Source organism: Sphaerodactylus townsendi, linkage group LG11 (genome assembly GCF_021028975.2).
Source record: "Sphaerodactylus townsendi isolate TG3544 linkage group LG11, MPM_Stown_v2.3, whole genome shotgun sequence".
NCBI classification, from domain to species: Eukaryota; Metazoa; Chordata; class Lepidosauria; order Squamata; family Sphaerodactylidae; genus Sphaerodactylus; species Sphaerodactylus townsendi.
The window spans coordinates 31,428,060-31,453,746 of NC_059435.1; the positions used below are offsets into that span (position 1 = coordinate 31,428,060).

At 41.8% G+C, this 25,687-nt stretch overlaps 1 protein-coding gene across 1 annotated transcript in view; it reads right to left on the reverse strand.

Annotated features, from left to right (window-relative positions):
* Positions 1-23,114, reverse strand: part of CMTM8 (CKLF like MARVEL transmembrane domain containing 8) — a 39,971-nt gene extending 16,857 nt beyond the window's left edge. Inside the window, exon 1 of the mRNA XM_048511807.1 lies at positions 22,466-23,114. Coding sequence (XP_048367764.1) covers positions 22,466-22,672 — 207 coding nt within the window. The 5' untranslated portion in view covers positions 22,673-23,114. The remainder of the gene's footprint in view (positions 1-22,465) is intronic.
* Positions 23,115-25,687: the final 2,573 nt, after the last annotated feature.

The following is a 25,687-nucleotide window of genomic DNA, read 5'->3' on the forward strand; positions in this document are numbered from 1 at the left end:
GGTTTTACTGAAACAACTAAGCATGGCCTTTAAAGTGCATATTCTGATGCCACTGCTTTCAAAGAGAAGTGGGAATGTCTACACTTGGTTAGATTGCACCCATTATGTTTAACCGATCCCATGCAGAAACACTAATCTCAGTATGCATGATTTATCTGATGCTAAAATGTTTAGCTTTCCTTGGTATGTCACAACGCATAATAATGAAGCAAGGTAGGGGGGCGGGGAGACGCCTAATCAAAAAGTATGTTGGAAACAACCACTTATAGAATTAAATATCTGGTGGGGAAAAAATCTACCAACAGATTAACAGATTAAAAGGTCAGGGTGTGCTAGAGCCCCATCCAAAGGAAAGGGGAAACCAACTCTTTGGAATGGTGTGCCACTGCTCTGGGGGACTTGCCCTCCCTGGCACACTTACCCTGGTGGAGGGGCGATCCCGTCAATGTGCAGCTACCCTCCCAAACTGGAACATGGCACTGGATCTTGCACCAGGGTCCCATCCACTGCCAGCATAGCAAGGGCCAGGGTGTGTTGCCAGGGGAGGAACCGATCTTAATCTGCTGCCTCCCAGCCTTTGCCAATGTTATGCTGGCGGGCTGCAGGTGGGACTTAGGCCATCCTGTTGGGCACCATAGATCCATTGCAACCATTGAAGCTTCTGGACGGTGGGGAGACTTTTGCAGTTTGCCCGCCCCCCCCCCCCCCCCCCCGCCTTTGGGAAGCCTCTGTGGAAGCGGTGGAGCAGCGCCGCATAGACACCACAGCCTGCTGCCTCCTATTTGGACAGGGCTGCCTGACTTCCTTTGAAGCTTGTCTCTGAGTGCGATTACTCTGTTTAACTGGAAGTGAATCAATCTCTTGGAGCAGAATGAAATTTACTTCCAAGTAAACATAGTAAAGATTAGGTGGCTTAGCTGTAAATATTTTGGATATGTTAAAAAGAAAAAACAACATATAGGATGTAAAAAATGATCTAATTATTTAGAATGTTTCACAGATTATTCCCCTTGGGAAAAAATCAAGAAGAGTTTCTCGAATCTTTAGCCATGCTCCTTTGGATGCATTGATATGTGCCATTTATGCGTGGTTAAAAATTTGCACAAACCCAGCTTGTGCCAGGCTTGCATAGGTGCTGGCTCTTTCCCCCTTCCTTCATGCGCAAGCATAATCGAAGGAAGGTGGCTTAAGACTAATTCCAGTTACTCGTTACATATAAGTGCAAAGACACAGCTTAACCAGAGTTATGGTTTCCTCCCGCAAGCCAGGACATTAATCCAAGTTTGGTCCTGGTTTAGGATCCCGGTTCGCAGACAGAAGCTGCAAACCGGTATTTGTTAGATTCGACTCCAGTTAAACCTTATAGACCAACAGGAGTTTCAGAATATGAGCTCTCAAGATACAAAGCTCTTTTCATCAGATACTAACCTTACTGCAGTCCAAAACAACCCTGTGAAACATATATTTGTATAATACTGATAGTCGGCATTATTCTGAAACCACAATCCTTTCTTCATGCTTCATACAAGGGTGGACTGAGAAGAGGAAAAGGGAGATACCAGACATGCACACAAATCTGGCATAAATAGAATCTGTCCATATTTTTACTGACCTATGTTTAAGGTGATTGTCTGAATGCAGTCTTATTGCTAAGACATTTTACACTCTTTCTAACATTTTGCAAACGATTCTTAGGAATGTTCAATGTACTGTCGAAGGCTTTCACGGCTGGATTCAACTGGTTGTTGTGGGTTTTCCAGGCTGTTGTGGGTTTTCCAGGCCATGGTCTGGTAGATCTTGTTCCTAACATTTCGCCTGCATCTGTAGGTGGCATCTTCAGAGGTGTATCACAGAGGGAACCCGGGCCACACAGCCCGGAAAACCCACAACAACCAGATTCGTAGGAGTCTAAGGCTGACCATGTATTTCTTTGAAAGAGTTATATCCCATAATATATTCCCAACCAAGCCTTAGCTATTCAACCTGTGCTACACCTGAGAAACACTTAAAGCATTCTTTTTAGGCAAGGAATGCTGAACAGAGACTACTAACAACTCCTCACCAAAGCTTTATTTACACAGTCTGGTTTGTTTAAACAGTTTCGAACTGCTTCAAAAGAACAATGCTGTATGCATCTGCTTCATTAATAGCATCAGTCTTCTTTGTTGTTTTTAAATCTCCATCTTCCTGTTAGACAACATAAAAGCTCCTATATATAGCTGGCACCAGTATTGTTCAGTGAAATCTGTTTTTAACACAGGAAAATATTTACAGATGCTTATTAGAAAAGACATTTTAAATCACTGCTATTGTAGTAAAGCTTAGTAGCTCAGAGAGAAAGCTGAAATATACTTTATCTAAAAAAAACAAATGCATTTAGAAATAAATATATTCTTTCTGTGGGACCATTCATATTTTTATCAGAAGATCTGGGCTTTCACATGCAAAGTGCTTACAGATATTAAAATACAAAAAAAAATACCTAGACAGGCAAATCCCTTGCTAGATAGTTTGCAGCAGCAAAGTAAGATTCAAAGTAAATCAAGCATCTCTTATGGTCATGATCAAGAATCTCTCATAGTCATGATCAAGCCTAAGAGTCTCCAACATGGTGTCCACTGGCACCATGGCACCCGCCAACAAATTTCCTTGTGCCCACTGAGTGCTTTTAGAAAGTGAGCAGGACTACATAGGGCTTTTGCCCAGCAAGGCTTCTGATTAGCCACAGAAGATTTCATTGGTTGTGAAGATTTTTTTAAAATACTCCCATGGCAGCAGCTGCTGTTATGGTACTGTGTGACTGAAGGTAAGCTGCAGCAGCCATTTTGTGGCTGCACCCACCATACTGTGTCAGGTTTCAAAAGGTGCCTTCAGGTTCAAAAAGGTTGGACTCCACTGATCCAGCCTTTTCAGAAACAAAGCAGAAGCACAAACGTGCGAATGGTTATGCAAAGGAAGAAAAAAAAATCACAAGACCCTGGAATCTGAGGCTTATTTTATTTGATTGGCTTTCAAAAACTGTCAGGAGATCACACTTTGGGGGCACACTTTGGGCCCCCGCCCCGGCCCAGCCGAACTCCTTGCCCCCTGAACTCCCCCTGCCCCCCCGCGGAAAAAAAGTACAGCTCCAGAGTCCACCACAGTAAAGCCGCCATGTGCATGTGAGGGCGGTGCGTGCTGCGCTTTGGCCAGGTGGGTGGGGTGGAGAGGGCAAGGTTGGGCTGGGCCTGGCCTGTTGCCCTTGCAGGGCAGGCTTCCTGGGCATGCAGCCATCCTCTCCTCTCTCTGCCATCTTCCTCCTCCTATGGGGACAAGGCCCTGAGTGACTTGGAGCCAAGGGCGCCTCTGGGCCACAGCCAAATAAGAGGGCAGGGCTGCAGCACAAAGACGGCTCCCTTCCACTGAGATGCCACCACTGCATGCCTGGCTGCTGCTGGCCCTGGCCTGGGTCCAGGAGATGCCCCCAGAGAACCTTTGCCTCTGACTACAACTGGTGTTGCTTGGATGGAAGAAAAGGTTTGGGGTTTGGGTTTTTTTCTGTGGTTGCAGTAGCAGGGGAATGGGGAATGGAAAAATTCGGCAGGGGCTAGGCACAGCACCCATGGCTTGACCCAAGCACCACTTTGTGGTGGTATGCCACTGATCACATGTGTTGCCTTCCTGAAATGTTATCTAGTCACATAAGCAAAAACAAGCGGAAGTTCTAATGGTTCAAGAAGCTTCCTACGATGTCAGCCACAATGCAGCAAACCTGGATCCTCTGTACAAAAGCTCTTTCTTACTCATATGAAGAGAAATTGATTGCACAGAACTGGCCTGACAATAAGCTCTTCATGGGATTCTGTATAAGTTCAGGACTCCGGGTCATGTACTCACAGTGTAAGACTGAGTCACAGACGGGATTGCTGATCTCCAAGTTGGGCCTAGAGATTTCCTGGGATTACAAATGATCTCCCAACTTTAGAGCTCAGTTCCCCTGGATAAAAAGGCTGCTTTGGAGGGTGGACTATATGGAATATAACCTGCTAAGGACCCTCCCCTGACTCCACCCCCAAATCTCCAGGAATCCCCCAAATTCAGCAACCCCAGCCCCACAGTATGAAAAACTGTGGCTGTACCCCCTCCCCCAGTAGTACGTTACTCATTCAAGTTCAAATGCAACTGAAGCGGACAAGTTGCTAATGACAATAACAGCCTGAGCCAGCTTCAGTTCTAACAAGGAAAAACACCATACATTAATAATGTGTTTGTGTTGTAATACTTGGTAAGCACTCCAGCAGGCCTTTGTGGAAGGGAGAATTAAAGAACTGCAACTTTCCAGTGCCAAGTTAGGAAGCTCATCTAGCAGGAAAGGAAAACAAATGAGCACATTTAAAATCAATGGTATTGACTACTGGACCTACAAACCTCATTTTGGCACTTAAAAGCTGCAATGTCAAGAACAATATTGTAAGGCACAGTCCACGATGCTGAGCCCAAACCTATCTTCTCTCTTCCCAAAGTTTGTTATCCTTAATCCACTTTTGCAGTAGAAGCAAGGATCCTAGTGTGAGGCTGGCCTGCCTTGTGGAGACAGAATGCAAGGGAAGGTGAGTGATCTTTCATGACTCTCCCTCCCAAAGGGGATTTGGAATATGACTTGAAAAGACCTCAAGGAACAAGATTCTCACTTCCCTTCCAGTTACTTTAACACCAATCCTTGTGTGTGCTATACTTTCCCACAATGCTTGTGCCACTCCATAGTCTCATAGCAATTGTGGTGGGGGATTTGTCTGGTTTACTGGAAACTAAAAACACACCGTGTTCCATCCCTTTCTCATTATAATCCATTTGAAAATCTACATCAATGTTTTTTGTTTACTTTGTTTAGCCATCACCTTTCTCACTAGTGGAATCCAAAGTGGCTTACATCATTTCCCTTTCCTCCATTTTATGCCTGATGAAGTAAGCTTTAACTAGTCACGTTGGATGACAGAACTTGGACTAATGAATATAAATGACAACAGAGGAGATTTCATCTGAATTTGAAGAACTTCCTGAGGTTGAGGTATGTTCAACACTGGAACAGTCTCCTTCGTGAGGTGGTAAATTCTTTGTGGTTGGAGGTTTTTAAGTATTGATGGGACTCCTACTTGTCAGGGATATTATAGCTGTAGTTCATGCATTGACAGGTTTGGACTAGCTGAGATGACCATGGTGGTTCCTTTCAACTCTTAGATTAAATAAATAAGTATCTTATATCCAGGAATACTGGTCTTCGGAGCACTGCCAGGCTCAAATTTTGTTCTACCATCAATACAGTTGATAGGAAAGCTGGGGTATGGCTGTCTGGTGGACTTCAAGAGAAAGGTGCTGTCATGACGTTCCTACATAACAATCCATCCAGCACGCTTCAATACATTTCCCTTTGGAATTTCTTTCCTCACTACAGATGATAACAACATTCCCCATGTTAATTAGTTCTGCTTATCAGTGGCTCACACCCACCTTGTCTGATTACATCTGATGTTATGTTTATCCTACTCTAACCATCTATCTGCAGTTGGGAGTGTTCCTAATCTACTCTCAATGGATCTTGACTGACTGTTGTTTTGATTGACCTCTCTTTGTAACCTTTTCCTGCTCCTACTTTTCTGTAGTCTGTAAGTTTGATAAATATCTCTTAAGGATTTACAGCTCATGCATCTGATGAAGTGAGCTCAAGAGCATCTATGCTGAAATAAATTATTACTCTCTTAAGTGTCACTGGACTACTGTTTTGTTTTTCCCCTCAAGAATTAGTTTATCTTCAGAATCTCGTGCCTGGCAGGGGAACTGAAGATGGAAAGAATGTGTGCCTCATCCATGCTAATTCCTTCCCACAAGATGCAGCCTGATTTTCCCTTTGACCTGTATGTTTGCCTCAAGCAAGGCAGATATGAAGAGAAACAGTCAACAAATCATGCTAAGAGAAGAAGCTGCTGCCTTCTTGCCAGTCAAGGTAGCCACTCCCTTCCCCATCTGACGTGAGGAGCCACCCTCCCCAGTGCAGATCTGGGTTGGTGAGCCCACTGTGGGCTTACTGAGGCAAGCCCCCCCCCCCCCACAGTGCTCATCTAGGCTGGCGAGCCTGCTGGGGGCTCACCTGCCAAGGCAGCTATGCTCCCCCTCCTCACAGGGGCCCAGTTTGATCAAACTCACATTTATGTCATTTCCAGCCTTCATAAAAATGATACCCCTGCTCTAAATTTTGTAGGCAATGATTATAGCTATTTTTTCACTGCTTTGATGAAATCAGTTGGCCTAGACTACAGTTACCAATTTACTATACACAGGATTGCAGTGTGCATGCTAACAGTACATTTCAAGGGGAATTTTTTTTCTAATTCCCCCCTAATTTTGGGACAATAAGGGAATAAAATCTCCATTCATCTGCTTTTCCAATGAAATCGGTGGGCCTTAAATATGTTCAGTTTTTATTGTGTTCCAAAAAATGTGTGTGTAGTTTCCTGGAAACTTCCAGGAAACTAAAATTATTCTGTAATTTTATTATGTTGCCTGTTATATTCAGCTCCTTCTACCCCTTGGAAGTGGCAAATAACTATACAAGCACTCTGAAACCCAGCCCTCCTAATTACTAGGGACTTTGTTCAGGAGCTTTCCCTACTTCAGCCGTCAAAATGAAAGTTAACCTACAGTCACATAAATTCTGAGACTATTGCTTTTTCCACACAGTCTTATAAAAAGAATGCAAACACCAATATGCAGCTAACTTGAAGAATTCAGCTTCAACTATCACTTGGGTGGGAAGATGCAATCTTCAACTGGCCCCAATAATGACATTTCTAAAGCACACCATCACCTTTTAGGAGATTACATTCCTCTGCAAATATTTGCCCCCAAAGCCTAGCTCTGTTGGATCAAAAGAAAAGTCAATTGGTTTAAGCACAATATGTCTGGTCACTTCTGATGGTGACCAGATTCTAGAGAGAAATCCCCAAAACCACTCATTAAAGGATTTTGTCTGATCAGATTATTATAGAAGACAATACATGAATTCCTGATTTAATATATACTTGCTGTTATCAGATGGGGGGGGGGGGGGATCTTGATATTACTTTTGTAAAGACTCTCCAACCCTTTGATGTTAATATGTTGCAGCAATCTCATGAAAATAGAAGTGTTAAAGAATATTGTAAGAAAGAATTGAAGACTATACACAAATTGAAAAGATGGAGTAATTATAATAGAGCTGCAATATATGCAAATAAAAAGGTGGATAATTTTGCAAATATTCTTTTAGATTTTATCCTACTTCATGGGTACAAAGAATGCCCAAAGATATCCTTGATATTTTAGAGGGGAACCAAAATGTGTGTGGTTTATATCATGCGTTCTGGACAGATCTAACAGAAAAATAACTGTGCTCTACTGGACTCACCTACATCTCCCAGCTAAAGCCTCTTCACATAATCAAGGATATATAGTAGGGGTGGCCAACCTATGGTGCTCCAGGTGTTCATGGACTACAATTCCCATCAGCCCCTGCCAGCATGGCCAAGGTTGGCCACCCCTGATCTACAGTCTATTTGTGATTCCTCCTTCTCACAGATTTTGGGTAGAAGGCCTGACTTTAATTAAAGACAACACTCTTCCAACAAGAAGGGACTCACAAGCAACTAGGAATCGTCCAGTGAAGATATAAACCCTTGACAAAGCCTTTGTACTAAGACCCTTATGCCAACTCTATTCCTAGTATCAATTCAACCAAAACATTTGTGTTACTTATACTAATATGACACAAGTATCTCTGGCTGGGCCTTTTTATTATCAAATTTCCCTGCTCCTGTGAATCTACCAACTGCTTGTATCTGATCAAATAAACTATAGCCTGTGAAAGTTTATGCCACAATAAAAATATTTTAAAACTGCTGCCATAGGCAGGGGTATTACCCTTCTACGGCCACTGAATTCTACAGACATAGAACCGTAACTCTGCAGAGGATTGCACTTTTAGGTGCCACAAGATTGTTTGTTGGTTTTGCTGCAACAACTAGAGGTTGCAACCTAAGCATGCTTGCTAGGGAGGAAAACCCCACTGACCTCAATAGGACTAATTGCTGAGTGAATGTACTGCACATAAGGGCAACACCTCCGGAATAATGACATTATATAACCTGTGTGCAAAATTCCGAAGACAAATTGAGCAGCTATGCAGTTCTCTTGACTGAGCTGTAAGAAGTCAATATACTTTAAGGTTACCCAGCCTTTAATAATTAAACTAATTGCTCACAGTGATATGAGAGTAACTGTTAAATCAGAATGGTTTTTGACTTGTCATTTTGAAGAAGTTGTTGCTGGTTCATAGCTTGATTCCCAATGTACTAAGAAAAAATCTGCATTTGTCTATACCTTCCATTTCTCTATGGTATCCAAGTCATGGTTATCCAAAATGGATTCTCTTCAATTTACTTTATTTTGGCTTCAGTGGTTTTTACTAGGTAGAAAGTGAAACCTGAAGAGAATTTTTTTAGCTACATTAATTTAAATGGAGGACTTAAACTAGTGCTTAATTCTTTCCCATTAAAACTGATGGTTTGAATGGCTTGGAGCATGAACAAGAACTGGATATTTGGAGCTAGGGTGGCCTGAAATGGATGGACAACCATTGACTCATCTACCATAATCTGGTCTTAGTTGTACCCAGGGACTCAAACAAAACCATAGTCTCTTAATTACATGTGCATATATTTGAGATTTCACAAGACTAATCCTTGTATGAAAATTATCCCACAGACATCAGTCTCAAGGATTGCAGAATATTATTGCAGGGCAAAAATACCTTTACTACTGTTTAATTTTAATGTTGATTTTAGTCCCCTCCCTACATTGATCTGTTCCAGAACAGCTAATGCAATTTTCACCACATTGCTGGTGGACTTAGGCTTGTTGTAGAGAATTTGATGGCCTCATCACAGTAATACTAATTTGTCTGCAGTTTCAGACAAGCAGTCAAGTTAGTCTGTTGTCCCAGAAATAAAACACAAGCCTTGTAGCTTTTCTAACTAACAACCATATACTCTAGCACAAACTTTTTTGTAGACTAAGGTCTGCTTCACCTGAGGAAAGAGATAGGTCTTTCTCTGGCAGACAGATATATGAAGTTTTGAGGAAAAATATTGTAAACCTCAGGGTCAGCGGCCATGAAATGTAGGAAGGGTACAGGTGAGATGTGATTATCTAAGATGAAAATGTAATCAAGGAGAATTCAGAGGCCATTCACAATATCAGTAAATTATAATAATGCAATACCCGTGTTCCATTGCTAAGTTAATTAAGACTAACAATGGCTAAGGAACCACAGTTCCTTATTAAAACCTCACGAAAGGCAATAAATTCTACTCTAGAAGTTTCATGATAGAATTTCCCTTGAAAGTTCTCTTCTTGACTTTCAAACCAGCAACAGGGTCCTGGAAGACTGAAGTGTTCTCCCATGATTTTCTGACTGCTTTGGTCACATTTGTTTTCATTTTGTTGTTTTGTATGCAAAATTGACCTGTCTGTCCAGTACAAACAGCAAAATGACATTTTTGATACATGATGCTGTACATCGCTCTGGAGGAAGCAGGTGAGCCCAAGATGGTGTGGCTGATGATCCTGCAATAATGCTACCTGAGTGGGGAGAGAGTTATCTTGGCTTGTTGCAAAGTCTAGCCCCCAGATATGTCTCTGTTAGATAGCCCTTCGTTGTTTATAAGAAGCAATTTTAGGTTGTGGATGGTTGTCTGGAAGCAAGGAAATACCTAAGCACCATTGTTCAGGATGGTGAGAAGTTAACCACTGATGCATTGGACTGAATTGATCTGGGAACTCTTAAGTGATACCCACAACATTCTGTTATAATCTTTTTGGAGCCTATCTTGTAGTAGGCTATTTCTAGGTACCAGTCTGGGACATAATAATATTTCCTCACTTCCTAGTGTGGGGACTGTAATTTCAAGAATGTCTGGTATAAATCCTTCAAGTGTAAGTCTGTTCAAAGAACTGGAACAAATGCAGCTGAAACAAAGGGCTTGGGTGTAAATAACAGATTGTGAGGTATGCTATCAGTAGTAGCTAGGAACATGCAGATCTATGTTATGGTCAGAGGTTTTCTGACATGGTGTGGTGCTTCTAGGTCCATTGTGTCTAGTGAAATCCAGAAAGTGGACAGTGATTGGCTCAAATTGATTGTAGGGTAAAAGTTGTGGGAAATTCTGGTGGAATCTCTTGAGAGTTTCCTTCTCCTCATTCCAGATAATTAAGCTGTAACTGATAAAGGTGTTTAGGAATTGAGGAAGCACTATAACGTCAATATTTCTGCATACATACGAATCATGCAGGTGCCAGTGGTGATGCAATTAATCTGGAGGTACAGATAGTCACCAGATCTGAACTAATTATGAGCAATGACGAAGTGGCTAAGCTTGGTGTTTAAGTGTGCCATGGTATTGTCTGGGATAATGTTCTTGATGACTGATACGTTGTCTTTGTGCAGGATATTGGTGTATAGGACTTCAACACCCAATTTAGCTAGAAGAGTATTCTCTAGGAGACTGCCAATAGATACTTGTAAAACAATAGTATCTCATGACTGACTGAGATGTTGATAGATAGCATCCATACAGCCAAAAATAGCAATTGTGATTTTGCCAATAACCTAAACAATGAGGCATCCTGGGCTGACAGGTTTGAATGTTTTTGGCTAAAGACAACAGGTTCCTTGCTGAAGCTCCTGGAGTATATCCATGTAGCTTTGTTCCTCTTATTAAGTAGGAAGTTCCTTCATTAGTTTACTTAAATTTCATCATTTTTAGGCCACTATTCTCAGGCCCCACTGTGGTGCTGAGAGAGCCTGCCACCTGTCCTCCAATAGGCTACCATGCTTGCTCATAATGAAAAACAGCCTCTCCCCCCCTTTGTCAGGATCTTTGATGATGTCAGAATTTTTTTTCAGAAATCTGAAATTGTGTCGCATGCACTTTGTCTGCACACTGTTTCCCAAAAGCTGGGTGCTTGAAATGATATCCTGGAGTACTTACCCAAATAGCAGTAGATGCATATCTGCAAATAAACTGATCAGGGATTAGAGGAAGCATGCTGCTCCCTGCATGAATTCTTATAAACAGGATTTTCCCACTCCTTACAAGCATCCACCAATGAACTGGAGCAGGGGTGGGGAAACACTGAATATGATGTCACATTTGTATGACTTCTACATTTTACTAGGGAGATCCAGGTCAGTGACAACTATGCATAACACATAACGCCTAGTTAGGCGTTCATTCCCAGGCTTACTAATAAGCATGCTTAAAATGGTGAGCGCAGAGTGATTAATTCAGAATTTCTATGTTGTTCTTGTGCTCGCAGACTGCAAATGCTGCAGAGAAAGAAACTCAGATAAGGAGGGAAAAACAGGGGAAAAGGAAATGAAGAAGAAATTCAACTGCTACCCCAAAAGCTTTATATTTCCCAGGGCTTCATTGAAAGAAGGTGGGACAGAACATTTTCCAGTGCTTTAGTTTTCTGCTGAAAATGTCTAAGGATCCACTGTTTCATAAAACGATTAAACAATAAACAGACACCTTTGCTGATACCATATTATTCTACCATGACAATTTAGAAGCTGCAATTAATGCTTTTCAAGTGATTATCCACAAGAATTGTATGAGAGAATATACACATGACTTACTGATTTGTAAACAAGGGAGCAGGTTAGAAGCCACAAGTTCATATAGCAAGCCAAAAATTTTAAAAAATCACTATGAATGCATTCGCTTAGCTATGGCTGTTAAACCAAAACCAGAGCAAAAAACTTTTTGCATAAAAAGGACAAACCATGTTGTGTTTTCTTCCCCACCTCTGGAGGCTCTTCACTCAATTTAAAAGTATGAACTCTTCATCATCTCCCTGTCAATCCCTCCATTGTTTTCGTTGTGCTCAGGGCACATTCCAAGGCTTACCTTTCATGATTTCTGCATCCCCCAACTGCAGTCCTCATCCCCACCCCTTAAACACACATACAAACAAAATTAAGCATTGAGAAACATTTTCTCAGGAAACATGCCCAGGAAACTGTAGGTCGAACAGGAAGCACAGTTTAAAAGAATTATGTGTTTTTAAAGCAAATTTGGTACCTCTCTGTTCTGTTCTGTGTAGTGTTTGTGTGTGTGTGTGTGTATCAAACACAGCACACACAAATGATTTCTGATTAAAGACACACCGAAACATGAAATTTTACTTCAGCTAAAGTACAGTCTGAACACAGGGGATTTAGATGAGTCTGGAATTCATAAAAATAGGAGTTTGACCAAATGGGCTCAAATTCATGAAAGACTATGCAAGAAAAAAGTTTTTAAAGGCATTGACTTATGAGTCTTCCAGGCTGTGGGGCCATGAACTGGTTGTTTTGCCTGCATCTATGGCTGGCATCTTCAGAGGCATGTCAGGAGCAAAAACTTACAGTTTATGGTTACACATCCCAGAAAACCCACAGCAGCCAGTTCATTTTGGATGTGAAAGTTTCGACAATACATTTATAAGGACAATTATTATAAATATGGAATTTTTTAGTGTATAGGAAACAAAGATTTCTAAATTTATTTAATGTGTCAGATCTTAAGTGTAAGTAACATCTGTAGCCAAAACAACAATGTTACCAACACTACAAACCCAGATGTGCTTGGGTAGAATAGTCTCTTGTTGGATTTTAGTTGTTCAGTTTTGGTGTGAACTTCACCATTGCAGCTAATTCTACTAGCAGCCGTGACAGATGTTAGATGACCTCATGTTTATAGTTTGTTGACATTTGGAGTAGGCGGGGAACCAGATCATGTGCACACATTATACACTGTGACCTCAATCCAACAGTATACATACCCAAAGAAGCCAGGACTACTCATGTCAACCAATCAGCAATTGTGCAGCTCACCTGTCTGGCAGGGAAAGGGTCTGAGGAATTAAAAGTAGATCTCTCCTTCCTAATAGCTGATTAATCTTTTTAGAAGTGTCATTTATACACAGGAAAAAGAGTTAGGATTTTATAAACATCACTATGCAAACAAATACCTATATAATTAATACCCTTTGTTATATTTGGGTATGACCGAACATTTAATTGTGTGTTCCTAATCCATACATAGATCCATCAACTGTGATTTGGCTTGGTTAATTTAAAACCGGAAACCCTACCAAACTGATACTCTTGAGATGTCATCGATATGTTGAGATTCTTTGATGGTGTAAAGATAACATAATCATACATAGGTTTTATTATTTCACTATTGCTGTTTTCAGCCTATACAAAGTGAAATGTTTATCTGATCTGATCTTAATGGCTAAAATCTAAATGCACGTACTAAACAAGAAAGGAAGAAGAGGAGGAGTTTAGATTTTCTCAACCACGAGTCTCAAAGTAGCTTATAAACTCTTTCCCTGCCTCTCCCCACATTAGACACCTTGTGAGGTAGGTGGGGCTGAGACTTGTGAAAAAAACTGTGACTAGCTGAAGGTCACCGAGCAGGATTCATGTGTAGGAGTGGGGAAACAAACCTGGTTCACTAGATTAGAATCTGCTGCCCCTAACATTGCACCTTAAAGGACATCTTGCATCTTTGAAATTAGTTTGTTTAGAAATACAAGGGTTCTTTGCAATTCAGACTGAAGGTGTATCACACATTAAGATGCCCATGTTTAGAATTTCTGTCCTATACCAAAATCACTCAACACTTATTTTAGAAAAGGCCGCTCTAATAAATGACACTTTTTCTGCACCAACAAAAACTATCCTGTTTGGTGTGCCGCCAATGTTCTAATTCAGTGGTTCCCAACCTTTTCTACGCTCCACACCCGTAGGAAACATTTGATTGATGTTTGCACCCTTACAAAAGTAATATCATATTAGAAGATGAAGAAGTCTTATTTTCTAATTTTTGAACCACAAACTGCACAACGTACAATACTGTGGGTGAACAAATTGAACTTAAAAATCAGCTTTTAACTTAGTGCATAAAATACAAATATAAATTGAGCTATTAGATTCCAATTTATTTAGAAAAAACTGTAAAACATGAAATCCTTCCCAATTATGAACATAAAATTAAATGACTTCTTTGCTCCTGCTTCTCATTAGTGATTTTGTCAAAATGTGAAACTTTGCTGACTGCCATCTGCAGGTCTGTCTCTGGATACAGGTGATATCCTAGATTTTGTCTTGACTGACAAAAGAGAACTGAATCCAGATTCACGCAAGTATGTTGTTCCAAATGGAATGAGGACATGCAGTGCTTCTCCACAAAATCTTGGGAACATATTGAGTGCTGCACACCAAAACTCCTCCAAAGTCTTGCTTTCAAATTGAATTTCAAGAGTTCAATTTGTCTGCAAACCAGTAAGATCTTTCTTCAGTTCTTCACCATCTGATTTTTCATCAAATTGTAGGAATATGGATTCATGATCCATTCTTCTGAAATGTTCAGGTCTCCAGGAGCAAAATATCCATCAAACGATTCTGATAGCATTTCCAATTGAGCCACAATTTCTTCATGCACAACAGAGCTTATGGATCCAGCATCATCAACCATCTTTTCTATACTCTGGCTCACTCCGCACATGCAGAATAATGCACTTTCAAACTGCTTTCAGTGCTCTTTGAAGCTGTGCAGAATAGCAAAATCCACTTGCAAATAGTAGTGAAAGTGGTTTGAAAATGCATTATTTTGCGTGTGGGGAAGGGGCCTCTGTCTCAGAAAAACATGTTAGTACGGTAAGTTGAGACGCAGCGTTGAGAAAATTGTATGCTTCCGCATTAGAATATAGTCCCAAACGAAATGAGAATTAGCATTCATTTTTATGTGCTGCCTTTGTCAAAGTCATTGTTTTGTGCATTATTGAATGTGGTACTTTGAATGCCAAAATGTATTTTTACTTTCAAACTGATTTTGGGGGGTGGGGGAGAGAAGGGCTTTGAAGGCACTAGGAGCCAGGCAGAGCATTCCACAACAAAGAAGGTCCAGCATGTTGAGTATATAAAACCCTACTAGCATCTTTTTCTCAGACTATAGTGAAGGAAAATTTGAGAGACTGCCTCTTTCGATCCTTCAACACCAAAGACATAATTTTGCTTTGAAGGCATTCAACTTTACACAAGGCTTCAATATGTTTACCGTATCCCTTTTCCTTGAAGAGGAACACTCAGGTCATTCATACGAGTAAAAATGTCAGCTAAGTAAGCCGGCATTTGGGTGAATGCCTGTGATTCCAATGCTTCAATCAGATCTCATTCATGATCCTCCAGAGAAATTTTGATTTCTTCCCACAGTTCAAAGCTTGTCCTCAGGACAATCAACAGACTTCTGTGTGGAAAAGCAAAACTGAATGCTCACTTTCCAGGTCCTCGCAAAATGATTTGAAGATGTGATGGTTCGAAGCACATTCCCTGATTCAGTTGATGATATTAACACAAATGTCAAGAACTGTCTTTAAATTTGGAGGTAATGTTTTTGATGCCAAGCATGCCAATGAAAAAAACAATGGGTAACTTGCAAGTTCATAATCTCCTTTTTCATCAATGTGGAAACCTGGATTTATTTCCAAGTACTGCAAGGTGCCCCATCAATGCACACAGAACCAATGACTTTGACATCTAAATCATGTTTGGCAAAGAAGAATTTCTCCAGCTGCATCACATCCTTTCCAGTTGTGCTTGTTTTCAGATATTTACAAAACAGAACTCTTCCTTTACAGCACCATCATTGACATACCTCATTAACATTATGAATAGACTACAGTTGGATACATCAGTTGACTCTTACAACTGAATAGAGATTTTAAGAGAACTAGCTCTGACATCTGAGATGCTTTGGTCCAAAATATCTTCACTCAAATCACTGATTCGGTTAAAAATTATATTATTTGATAGGGGCACTTGTTCAATTTTTTTTCTTGCTTCTTTGCCCAGGACAATTGTTGCCATTTCCAGTGCACATGGCTTGAAGAGATCTTCTGCAATTGTATGGGGCTTTTTGGATTCGGTCACTTTATATGCTGCTTAGTATGAAGCAAGAAGTGGTGGTTTTTCAACAGAAATGAAACCTAATTTTGGAAGAGTTCCTTGTGAATCAAAACAAGCTCTTTTGATTTTCAGTGACCCAACATCATGTCCTTTAGATCAGCTCTGCCATGTTTGTCCTTGAAGTGCTCTTGAAACTTGGATGGCTTCAGATTTGAGTTGGAAAACACAACACTACAAATAATACCCTGCCATCTTTTCCTGTTGTGCAAGTGATGGAGGGAGACATGGTGCGTGTGAGCAGAAGCGGCAGGTAAGATGAGAAGCCTCGAGGCGTGAAAGAACTCTCACAATTGTGAATTTATGAGTGAAACAATATACAATGATTAGATGTTGTGTTAAAATGATTTTAAAAGCAATACTCTGACAATCACTTACTTTACTTGTATGTTAATTCTGTTACTCTCCACTTTTGATTAAATAAAAGAGATACTATCAACACAACACAACCACATACTACTACTGCTCAAGGCACACAAGCAACTGCCTTTCTCTCCTGTAAAGAGTCTCGAAGTGGCTTACAAACTTCTTCCCTTCCTCTTCACATAACAAGCACCTTGTGTGGTAGGTGGTACTGAGAAAGTTCTGAGAGAACTGTGGCTAGTCCAAGGTCACCCAGTAGGTTTCATGTGGAAGGGTGGGGAAACAAACCCAGTTCACAAGATTAAAGTCCACTGTTGTTAACCCCTACACTGGAATATTTCACCTGTACAGTCCCATGTTTTGTCCAGCTGTTAAAAGTGCACAGTCTTTACAGAGGAAAAGTAGTGGGAGCTCTGTGTATTAGTAAGCTATCAGCTTGGCTTTTCTCTGGACAACCTAAAGAACAATTGTCTAACATTCAGCACTAAAGCCAAACAACAAAATTCCAGTGTAATAGCTGGTAAGAATTGTCAGGCTGTGATAGGTGCTTTTTCCGGAATAATAAAATAGTTGAAAAGCCGGACTTCCGTAGCCTCTTGGCTTACTAATAATTTACAGTCTCTTCAAATATACCCTAGCTGAAGCCCTCTCCTATTGACAAAAGTAAACACTTTGATGACACCATCCTTGGCAACCTGAACATTCAGCAAAAGGATCTGTAACAGCTTGAAAGCGTATCATGGCACAAAATTGCAGCAGAGACAGACACAGGTATTATTAAGAGTTGCTACCAGTGTTAACAGGCAGAAATCAGCAAGTGAAGCTGTTTCTGGCATGGAGATGCTGCTAATAGGGAAAGTTCTACCTGTGCATTCCTACCTTTCACGAGCCTTTCATGAACCTTATATATTAGCAAGCTAGCATCCAGAAGAATATCTTCAAATGGATGGATGCCATTTTTTGAGCACTGTACTGCCTTCTACTAAAAACAAAGCCAACTTAAATAGATTAAGTTTTCTAGTAGGTATTGAAAACCTTATTGCAAATTGGGACCAGAAAATCATCATGAAGGAAAGTGCATTCATGGAATTCAAAAAGAGCAATGAAGCTTGATGTCATAAGGTTGCAATCCTAAGAATGCTTTCTTGGGAGCAAGCCCCATGGAATAAAGTAGGATTTACTTCTGAGTAGGCCTGTTTAGGATTGCTACCTAAATATTTGATAGAGCTAATTTCAGAACATCCTCAATATTTTGTGAACATAAACCTACGGGCACTGAAAGGGCTTGAGAACCCTTCCTCCTCTATGTAATTTACAATGTGATCACATATAGGCACACACCCAACTTGGAAATGAACAAAAAGACGACTGCAACTCCTTGCAAATTATACTCTGCTTCATATGGACTCATGCAACTTCGTATTTTGTAACTGAATTCTTCTTTTCATTCTGGAGCTGTCCCAATATTTCTTAGATGATCCTATGCATTATTTCTCAGGATTTGTTCGAAAACAACAGGAAAGGGAATGAAGTCACTCTGCTGTTTATCTCCAATGAAAAAGCACAGTAGATGTACACTCTCAAAGAATCAAAGTACACACAGTCAAAACGGCCTGACCTGGATGGTCCAAGCTAGCCGGATCTTGTTAGATCTCAGAAGCTAACAAGTATTCTTCCTGGCTGTACTTGGATGGGAGATCACCAAGGAAGTATAGGATTATCACACAGAAGCTGGCAATGGCAAATCATCTCCAAATGTCTCTTGCCTTCAAAACCCTACTGGGTCGCCCTAAATCAGCTGTGGCTTGATGGCGCTTTCTACCACTACCACCATCATCAAAACAAATGGTTGTTACCTCACCATCAAAGCCACGCAATCAAGCAGAACAATACACAAAAGGTAGAGACAAGCAATTTCATACAGAAGTGGAACAAAGTGTTTTAGCTACCCTAATCATTAACTACTTAGCGTTTCTTTGTACTGGAAAACAAAACATTACCACTGTGTATGATGATTTGCAGCAGCCATATTCTGGATCATAGAGGTAATATGTCCGGCTTTATACATTAGTATCAATTATTGGATCACTAGTGGCACATTTAAAAAGTCACTTAAAGTATTTTAATGTTTATGTTCTGAGATGTCAGAAATCTATATTTACAACACCACAAACTCTCCTTCTTCTCTGTTGTGTATGTTAAATTGCCCTTGGTGGATTTACACTCCTGTGCTTCTGATGAAGTGAGCTCTGGCTCACCAAAGTTTATACTTGAATAAATTTGTTGTTCTTTAAGGTGCCACTGGACTGCTGTTTTATTTTGCCTGAGTTTTTAGAGGCTAGACTCCCGAATGTGCAAATAACTTGGTTTCTGAGATGCCCTGAAGAAAGAGAGCTTTATAAACATTTTAAATAGCAAAATAAATAAAACTTGTTCAACAAAGGCTCAGGAAACATAAATGTTCCAGTTACAGATGGATCTCAGTTGATAGATTTTTACAGTCACATAGAATTCCAAACAAAATAAAAGTTTTTCTCTAGATGCAAGTTGGGTGAAGACATATATTTTGCATATGGAAGCTGTTTGAACATACATAATCTCCATTAAAAATAAAGGCCTTGGAACACATCAAATGTGAGTCAAAGTCACATTCCCTAGTACTTTTAACACATGCCTTTCACCCTCCACTGTACTTATGGCAAAAACAAATTGGGTTTTGAACAGCCATTACTTTGAGTGGTTGCTCTGGCAGGCTAAAACTGAGCCAGCATTCTACATTCAGTGCTGCTATCCAAGAAGACACTGTATTCAATTATTGGTATATGAAATAAAACCACACTTGATTAGGGTTTTTTCCTTAAAGAGCTGGCATAACAATAAATGAGATTAGTGCTAACACACTGCATGCATTTGAAATGCTTGTGGTGAACAATTAACTACTACTAAAATGACAACAATGAGGTTTAATTGATTTGGTGTAATCAAAAGTTCAATTGTGGGTTCAACTTAGTCTACTATTTAATTGATGAGGTTTGCAAATGCAACAGTTTTGGGGTATGAGTACCCACAACCATATCAGACTCAGATTTGATAACAAAGATGCCTAAAGATGGTGTTTTCTTTCTGTCAATATCCAAAGTTAGTACACAACCTTCTGCACCAAGGAAAATTATAATGGTTGTCTTCCAAATAGTAAGAGACACGAGCTATATAAGCTAATAATGCTCAGCTGGAATCAGAATGCATATATCTTTCATACTGGATCTGCCACAGTATTGATGGGCCTTGAATATACTGAAGCTTCGAAAACATTTGGTGTGGTCCCATATTATGCTACCCTATGTTATCGCTCTTTGTGCTAGTTTAGTAAATTACCTTCAGCTAAGAGAAACTACTCTTATTTCTTTCTAGAACCCCTAAAAAGGCACTTGCAATGTGTAAATATATTGAAATGCAATCAAGTCACTGGTTCAAAGACAGAAAATTCATATTTAAGTTTAATCTTTTAAAATGTGTAATCAGTTTACAATCTCAAATATAGTAATAGGATAGTATTACACAGTGTATACCTCCTATTCAAATCAATTAAAATCCCATGGATTTTATTTTGATCAGTCTGTAATTCATCCAGAAGTTCCCAAGATTGACATGGAAAGCTGTTAGGACATCAACATCTAAATCCCCCCTCCCATCTTAATTGGTAACCATTATGTCTAGATCTGTTACACTTAATTCACGTGCAGCATACTTATGCTGGGAAGCTACAGCCAGATGCAACTTCCTCATGTATGAGTTTGGGGAGTGAAACACATGGACGGCTATCCCATATCATACCTCCCACGCAGGTTTCACCCTATCTCATATATGGAAGGAAATTCAAATGGAATTATTCTGGAGGCAAGGGGAAAAGATATGCATGCACAAATTGTGAGGTAATATTGCTAAAAATAAAGATGTAGACTGATGAACCGTATAAATATCTGAATCTCCCAAAAAGCAGAGCATGGCATATTGGGTTCTGCCTTCCTGCCAGCTCATTCTCACAACAACACTGTGAAGTGGGCTAAGCTGAAAGAGAACAGGAACAGTTTCCCAGATTCTGCATCAACACCGTCACCCATTATTCCGTTCTGGCTCTGCAGTACAAGTCTGAAGACTTACCACATTTTACCACATAGCCTTATCATGAGTTATTGAGATATCTCCACACTCTCTATTTTCTTCGCAGCTGTCTCTCAGCAGACATTCTGAGAATGGATTCCTGTGCCTGTTAGCTGCATTCCAGAGCGGCTTTCTTCACTACCAAAGGCCTAAGGGAATGAGATTCTCACCCACAGTTCCACAAGTGTTTGTCAAAGATAAAAGTATGATGTGATTGCACCAAGTTACACTGTACTTCAGTTATCCACTTGACACCTGGACTCAGGCAGTGCTGCCAGGGATTCATTGTTGACAACAAGAATCTGTTCATACTAGATCAACATTTACTATAGCTCTTCTATTCTGACAAAGCCACTGAAGACAAGCCTAAGGTACTTGCCAAGGGCTTGCATTCCAATAACTGGGAAAAAGGAGCCCAGGGGTCAGTCTCGGGAGCACATTCTTTGTGTGAAATCTCTGTGGCCCAAGATGTCTGCCAGGCTTCAATGAATTCACAACAAATTGGGTGACAATGAGCTCAGCAAGAGGCAAACCCTGAACAAAATCAGTGAGGAGAAAAGGAGAAATAACCTTACTACTAAAGGGGTAGGGGAAGTTTTCTTGGGCCAAAACAGAGTCAAGAGATTGGACTACACCTCTGCGATCCAAATCACACAGAACATTCAGAGATATCCCTCCCCTTTATCAATGGTGGGATCTTCAATGTGTTTTCTTTCTGTATTTTCCACTTGACCCAGGGCTCTACAACACATAGTTACCTCACACCTCCATTGATACTTATTCATGTTGCCACCCAGAGGAAACAGATCCTGCTGCCTCACCTCACATCTCCCTATAAACATTGCACATTCCTCTATGATGATGTGGGGCCTGCCTTTCCATGCCAAGATTCAGTCTTGATACATATGAAGTAATATGAGGAGGGAAAGTAACACTGTGCGCGTGCAGACTGTTCTTTCTTTACTACAGGTAAAGTGATGTAGTCCATGCATATGACAGAATGACATATTTATAATTTATTCAGATATTTACACTCTGTTTTGTCCCCAGTGGAGAGCCAAGGTGGCTTCCAAAGGTCTTCTCCCTTCCTCTACTTTATCCTCACAACTATAACATTGTGAGGTGGGTTAGGCTAAGAGACTGATGGGCCCAAAGTCACCCAGTGAGCTTTCACGGAAGAGCAGGGATTTGAATTCAGAGCTCCCAGAACTCAAAGCCACACATTTAACCACTACATTACACTGGACTCCTGCGCCCACTGACAACTTCACTTTGGAAAGAAGCCAAGAAAGGCTCCCTGGCTTAAAGCACACCCCTCCCCCATTTTACAACCACCTAGTGCCAATTCCCTGCGGAAGGGTTTTATTTTCAAAGTTAATCCATTATTTCCTCAGACCTCTAACAATGCGGAACAACCCAAAGTTGCAAAAGGTGAAACTTGCTGATTTAGATCAACCGAAAGGCTGACATAAAATAATAAAACAGTGGATAGGAAAAGCGATCAAAAATCCCAAGGAGCTGAGAAGGTGCTCAGGGCAATGTACACTTATAGGACGAACACCGGTCTCAGCATATGATGAAGTGAGCTAACTCTGGAGCACCTTTGTTAGTTCTCAAGGTGCCCGCTGCAACTTAAGAAGATCTGGCCAGTTCAGCCAATAAAGTTATCATCCTATGCTTGCTATCAATAAAACAAGAATCCTACTTCTAAGGTACTGATCCCTAATTGTTGAGCAAAGCTGGGGCTATGACACCCTGTCTGCGTTCCGCGGCTACAGTTGGAGAGGGCCACCCCATCTGGCATCTGCCTCTCCACCCAGCAAAGCCAGACGAGGATTTCATCTTAGCACTTACAATCTCCGCCACCATAAGGATCCCGGGCAGCGTCCTCAGGAACTCCCTGTCGTAAGCGAGGGTCCTGGAACTGGGGGAGAAGCTGACCGCGAAAGAGCTGGCGGTGGTGGTGACGGTCTGGGAGCGAACGCGCTGCGGCTGCTGCGGCTGCAAGGACGGCGGGGGCAGCGGCTGCTGGTGGTGCTGTTGCAGGTGGTGGGGCTCCATCTCCAGTCAGGCGCGAACCACAACTCCCAGGGGGCCCCCGCCGCGCCCCTCCTTAAGAGCCGAGGCAGCGTCGCTCCTTGGACCGGCCCAGCAACCAGCAACGCGCGCGGCGCGGCGTGGCCGGGGGCAGTCCCGTTGGGGAGGCGCGTTGCGCGCGGGGCTGCTCGGGAACGGCCAGGGCCAGGGCGAGGCAGAGGCAGAGGCGGCTTTGTGTGCGGCGCCGCCCGCCAGGACGCCTCGTCCAGCTGCAGGGGGCAAAGCTCCCGAGGGGGCGGGGGGCCGGGCCCGCAACCCAGTTCGGAAGGGGAGCAGCGAGGCAGCCAGTCACGCCCCCTCACATGGCTTTGTTGTGGTTTCCAGGGCGAAGAAAGGGTTCCCCTCCACGTGTTCTCCTCCTTTTCGGAATCGTTCTGTGAAGCGCTGGAGGTTTCTTGCAGTGAGTGAACAGCCGCCTCCATAGCTGAAAAGCTGAAAAGGGATTATAAAGCAGCCTGCGGGGACTAGTTGTGCGCATACCACGCAGGAGCTTGTGGGGTTTCATTGGCAAAATGTATCCCGTGATATGTGCAAAACAACCGATTTGGGTAACATCTATAAAATACGCTACTGGGGGCGGGGGCCTGTTACTTTGAAGCTTGATTTCGTTGTGTACACTTTATCATTTATACATTTGTATTGCTCTTTTTACTTATCTTGAGTTAATGCATTTTTAGAAGAAGAAGTTTGGATTTATATCCCCCCTTTCTCTCCTGTAAGGAGACTCAAGGTGGCTAACAAGCTCCTTTCCCTTCTTTTCCCCAGAACAGACACCTTGTGAGGGAGGTGGGGCTGAGAGAGTTCTGAAGAAATGTGACCAGCCCAAGGTCATCCAGCAGGAATGTAGGGGTGCAGAAACACATCTGGTTCACCAGATAAGCCCCCTGCCACTCAGGTGGAGGAGTGGAGAACCAAACCCAGTTCTCCAGATTATAATTCACCTGCTCTTAACCACAACACCATGCTGGCGTGGTTGGGGACTTCTTGGCTCAGGTTGCTCCTGGCTTTCAGTGGCCCTCCAGGGCTGCAGCCCACCAGAAAGGAAGGGTGATAGATGCGAATACAAATAAAGTGTACTTCTGGCCTTTTAAATGTACATTTATGTGTGGGATGGAGATCATTGAACATTCAAAACAGTAACCTTGCCTTGGACTTCATCCCTTCCAGCATACAAAGGCTGCATCAGCTGCCCTGAATCTGGGCCAAATGTCAGGTCCCATTGCTACTCTGAGAAGTGGTGATTTTTTGCAAGTGCTTGCCTTTGGGGGAAAAATGAGTACGGAAGGTCATCCAAAGCAATCCCTGTCACAAGGCTGTCATGACAAATAGCCCAGGCTTCTCTCTGTTTTAGTAAATATATGCCATGGGGTAATTTCCATGTGGGGAAGAATACCCCTGTATGTGAAAACTGAAGTACTTTATGGATTTCATGACTTTACTTCCATATCTCAAGGCCAAAGCCACACTTTTTTTTAAAAAAAAAGCACAGAACAATAACTTTTAGTTTCAGAATGCAGACAGAAGTTTGGCTAAGAGTGGATGATTCAACACACCACTCCACCTTGCTCATCAAAAGCAAAAGAGATGAGTTCTATACTCTTTCCCACCAAAATATGTAAGTGGAATTGTGAATTCATCCACTGCCACTTCCTCCCCTTCCAATCCTCCCCCACACCAAACACCAAACTGGGCCTTGCAGGGCAGTGGTGGCAATCCTCCCAAGACCCCTCGAACCTGCCCCAAACACCAAGGGACTATTTTTAACAGCGGAAGCACTATCTACCACACTTAGATCTTTCAGTGGGAAAGGGTAGTATAGTCCTCTCCTTTCCAGTTTGTTTTCTACGTGTCTGCATATTTCTACATGTCTGCAAATTTGTTTCCTTTGCACAAGGAATAGATACCTATCTATATGGACTTTCCTTTCAACAAGTAGACAGAATGGTTTACAGATAGGTGTATGTACAGAATCACCTTAATGATGGTGCAAAGATGTTTTTAAAAGTCTTGTTAGAAATAGATGGCACATGGTAAATCCAGCTTCTCTCCACTGTTCTTTCTCCAGGACAAGGAACAGGCTTAATGGCATACTGAGATATTGAAACAGCTCTAGGGAAAGCTGAGCCAAATGGCATTCAAGCTGTGGGCAAACCTGTTCTTATCACAGTGGCCTGGGTCTTTGGGAAGCAGCTTCTATGGTTCTGTCATTCCCTTGGGGACTGCTTGGCTCAGGTTGCCCCTGGCTTTCAGTGGCCCTCCAGGGCTGCAGCCTACCAGGAATTTTCCCAGGAGGTTCATAGGCCAATCTGCCCTTGGGCAGTCTCACTTCTCCACAGCTGCTAAAGCAAGCCCCGAGTTCAAGCCCTGAGAAGATCTTCTTCAAAACCCCTGAGGCTGAACATGTACTTTGGATTGTCTGCATAAAATGCAGTGCCTGCAGTCAAAGGAGAACAGCATCCTGTATTTTCTTCCTGAATAAGAAGAGATTTTAAATTGTCCTCCTAAGTTCTAGTGCATAATAGTCCTACAGACATTCTCAGGTGCGTGGAGAGGAGTGGGGGGTAGAACATGAGCTCCTGTGCCATTGTGCATTGTGCTAGACTGCCTTTCCTGCCCTTTTAGTCAATACATCAGTCTTGAGTGGTGATTAGTTAATCACTTATCATCCCATAGACAAAAGGAGTAAAACTTTTTTGCAGCCACTGAAGTTCTTTTTGGCCCCTTGTCAGCAAGTACATATGTAACTAGGTGATAAAGGTACGCATTAGAATGACCTGGCAAACACAGTGAAATATAGTGCTTCTTGAGATTAGCATACAAAGGACACTTCAAAAGAATAGGTGCAATCGGGTTGATCTTGCCTGAGGCACAGGGGCAGGTTTATTCTGAATATGATAAACGTACGCACCTTCCCCTCATAACTGCTGAGGTGTGGGCATTTAGCTTGGCCAGAATGAGTGCATTTAAAAGGCTCTGGTG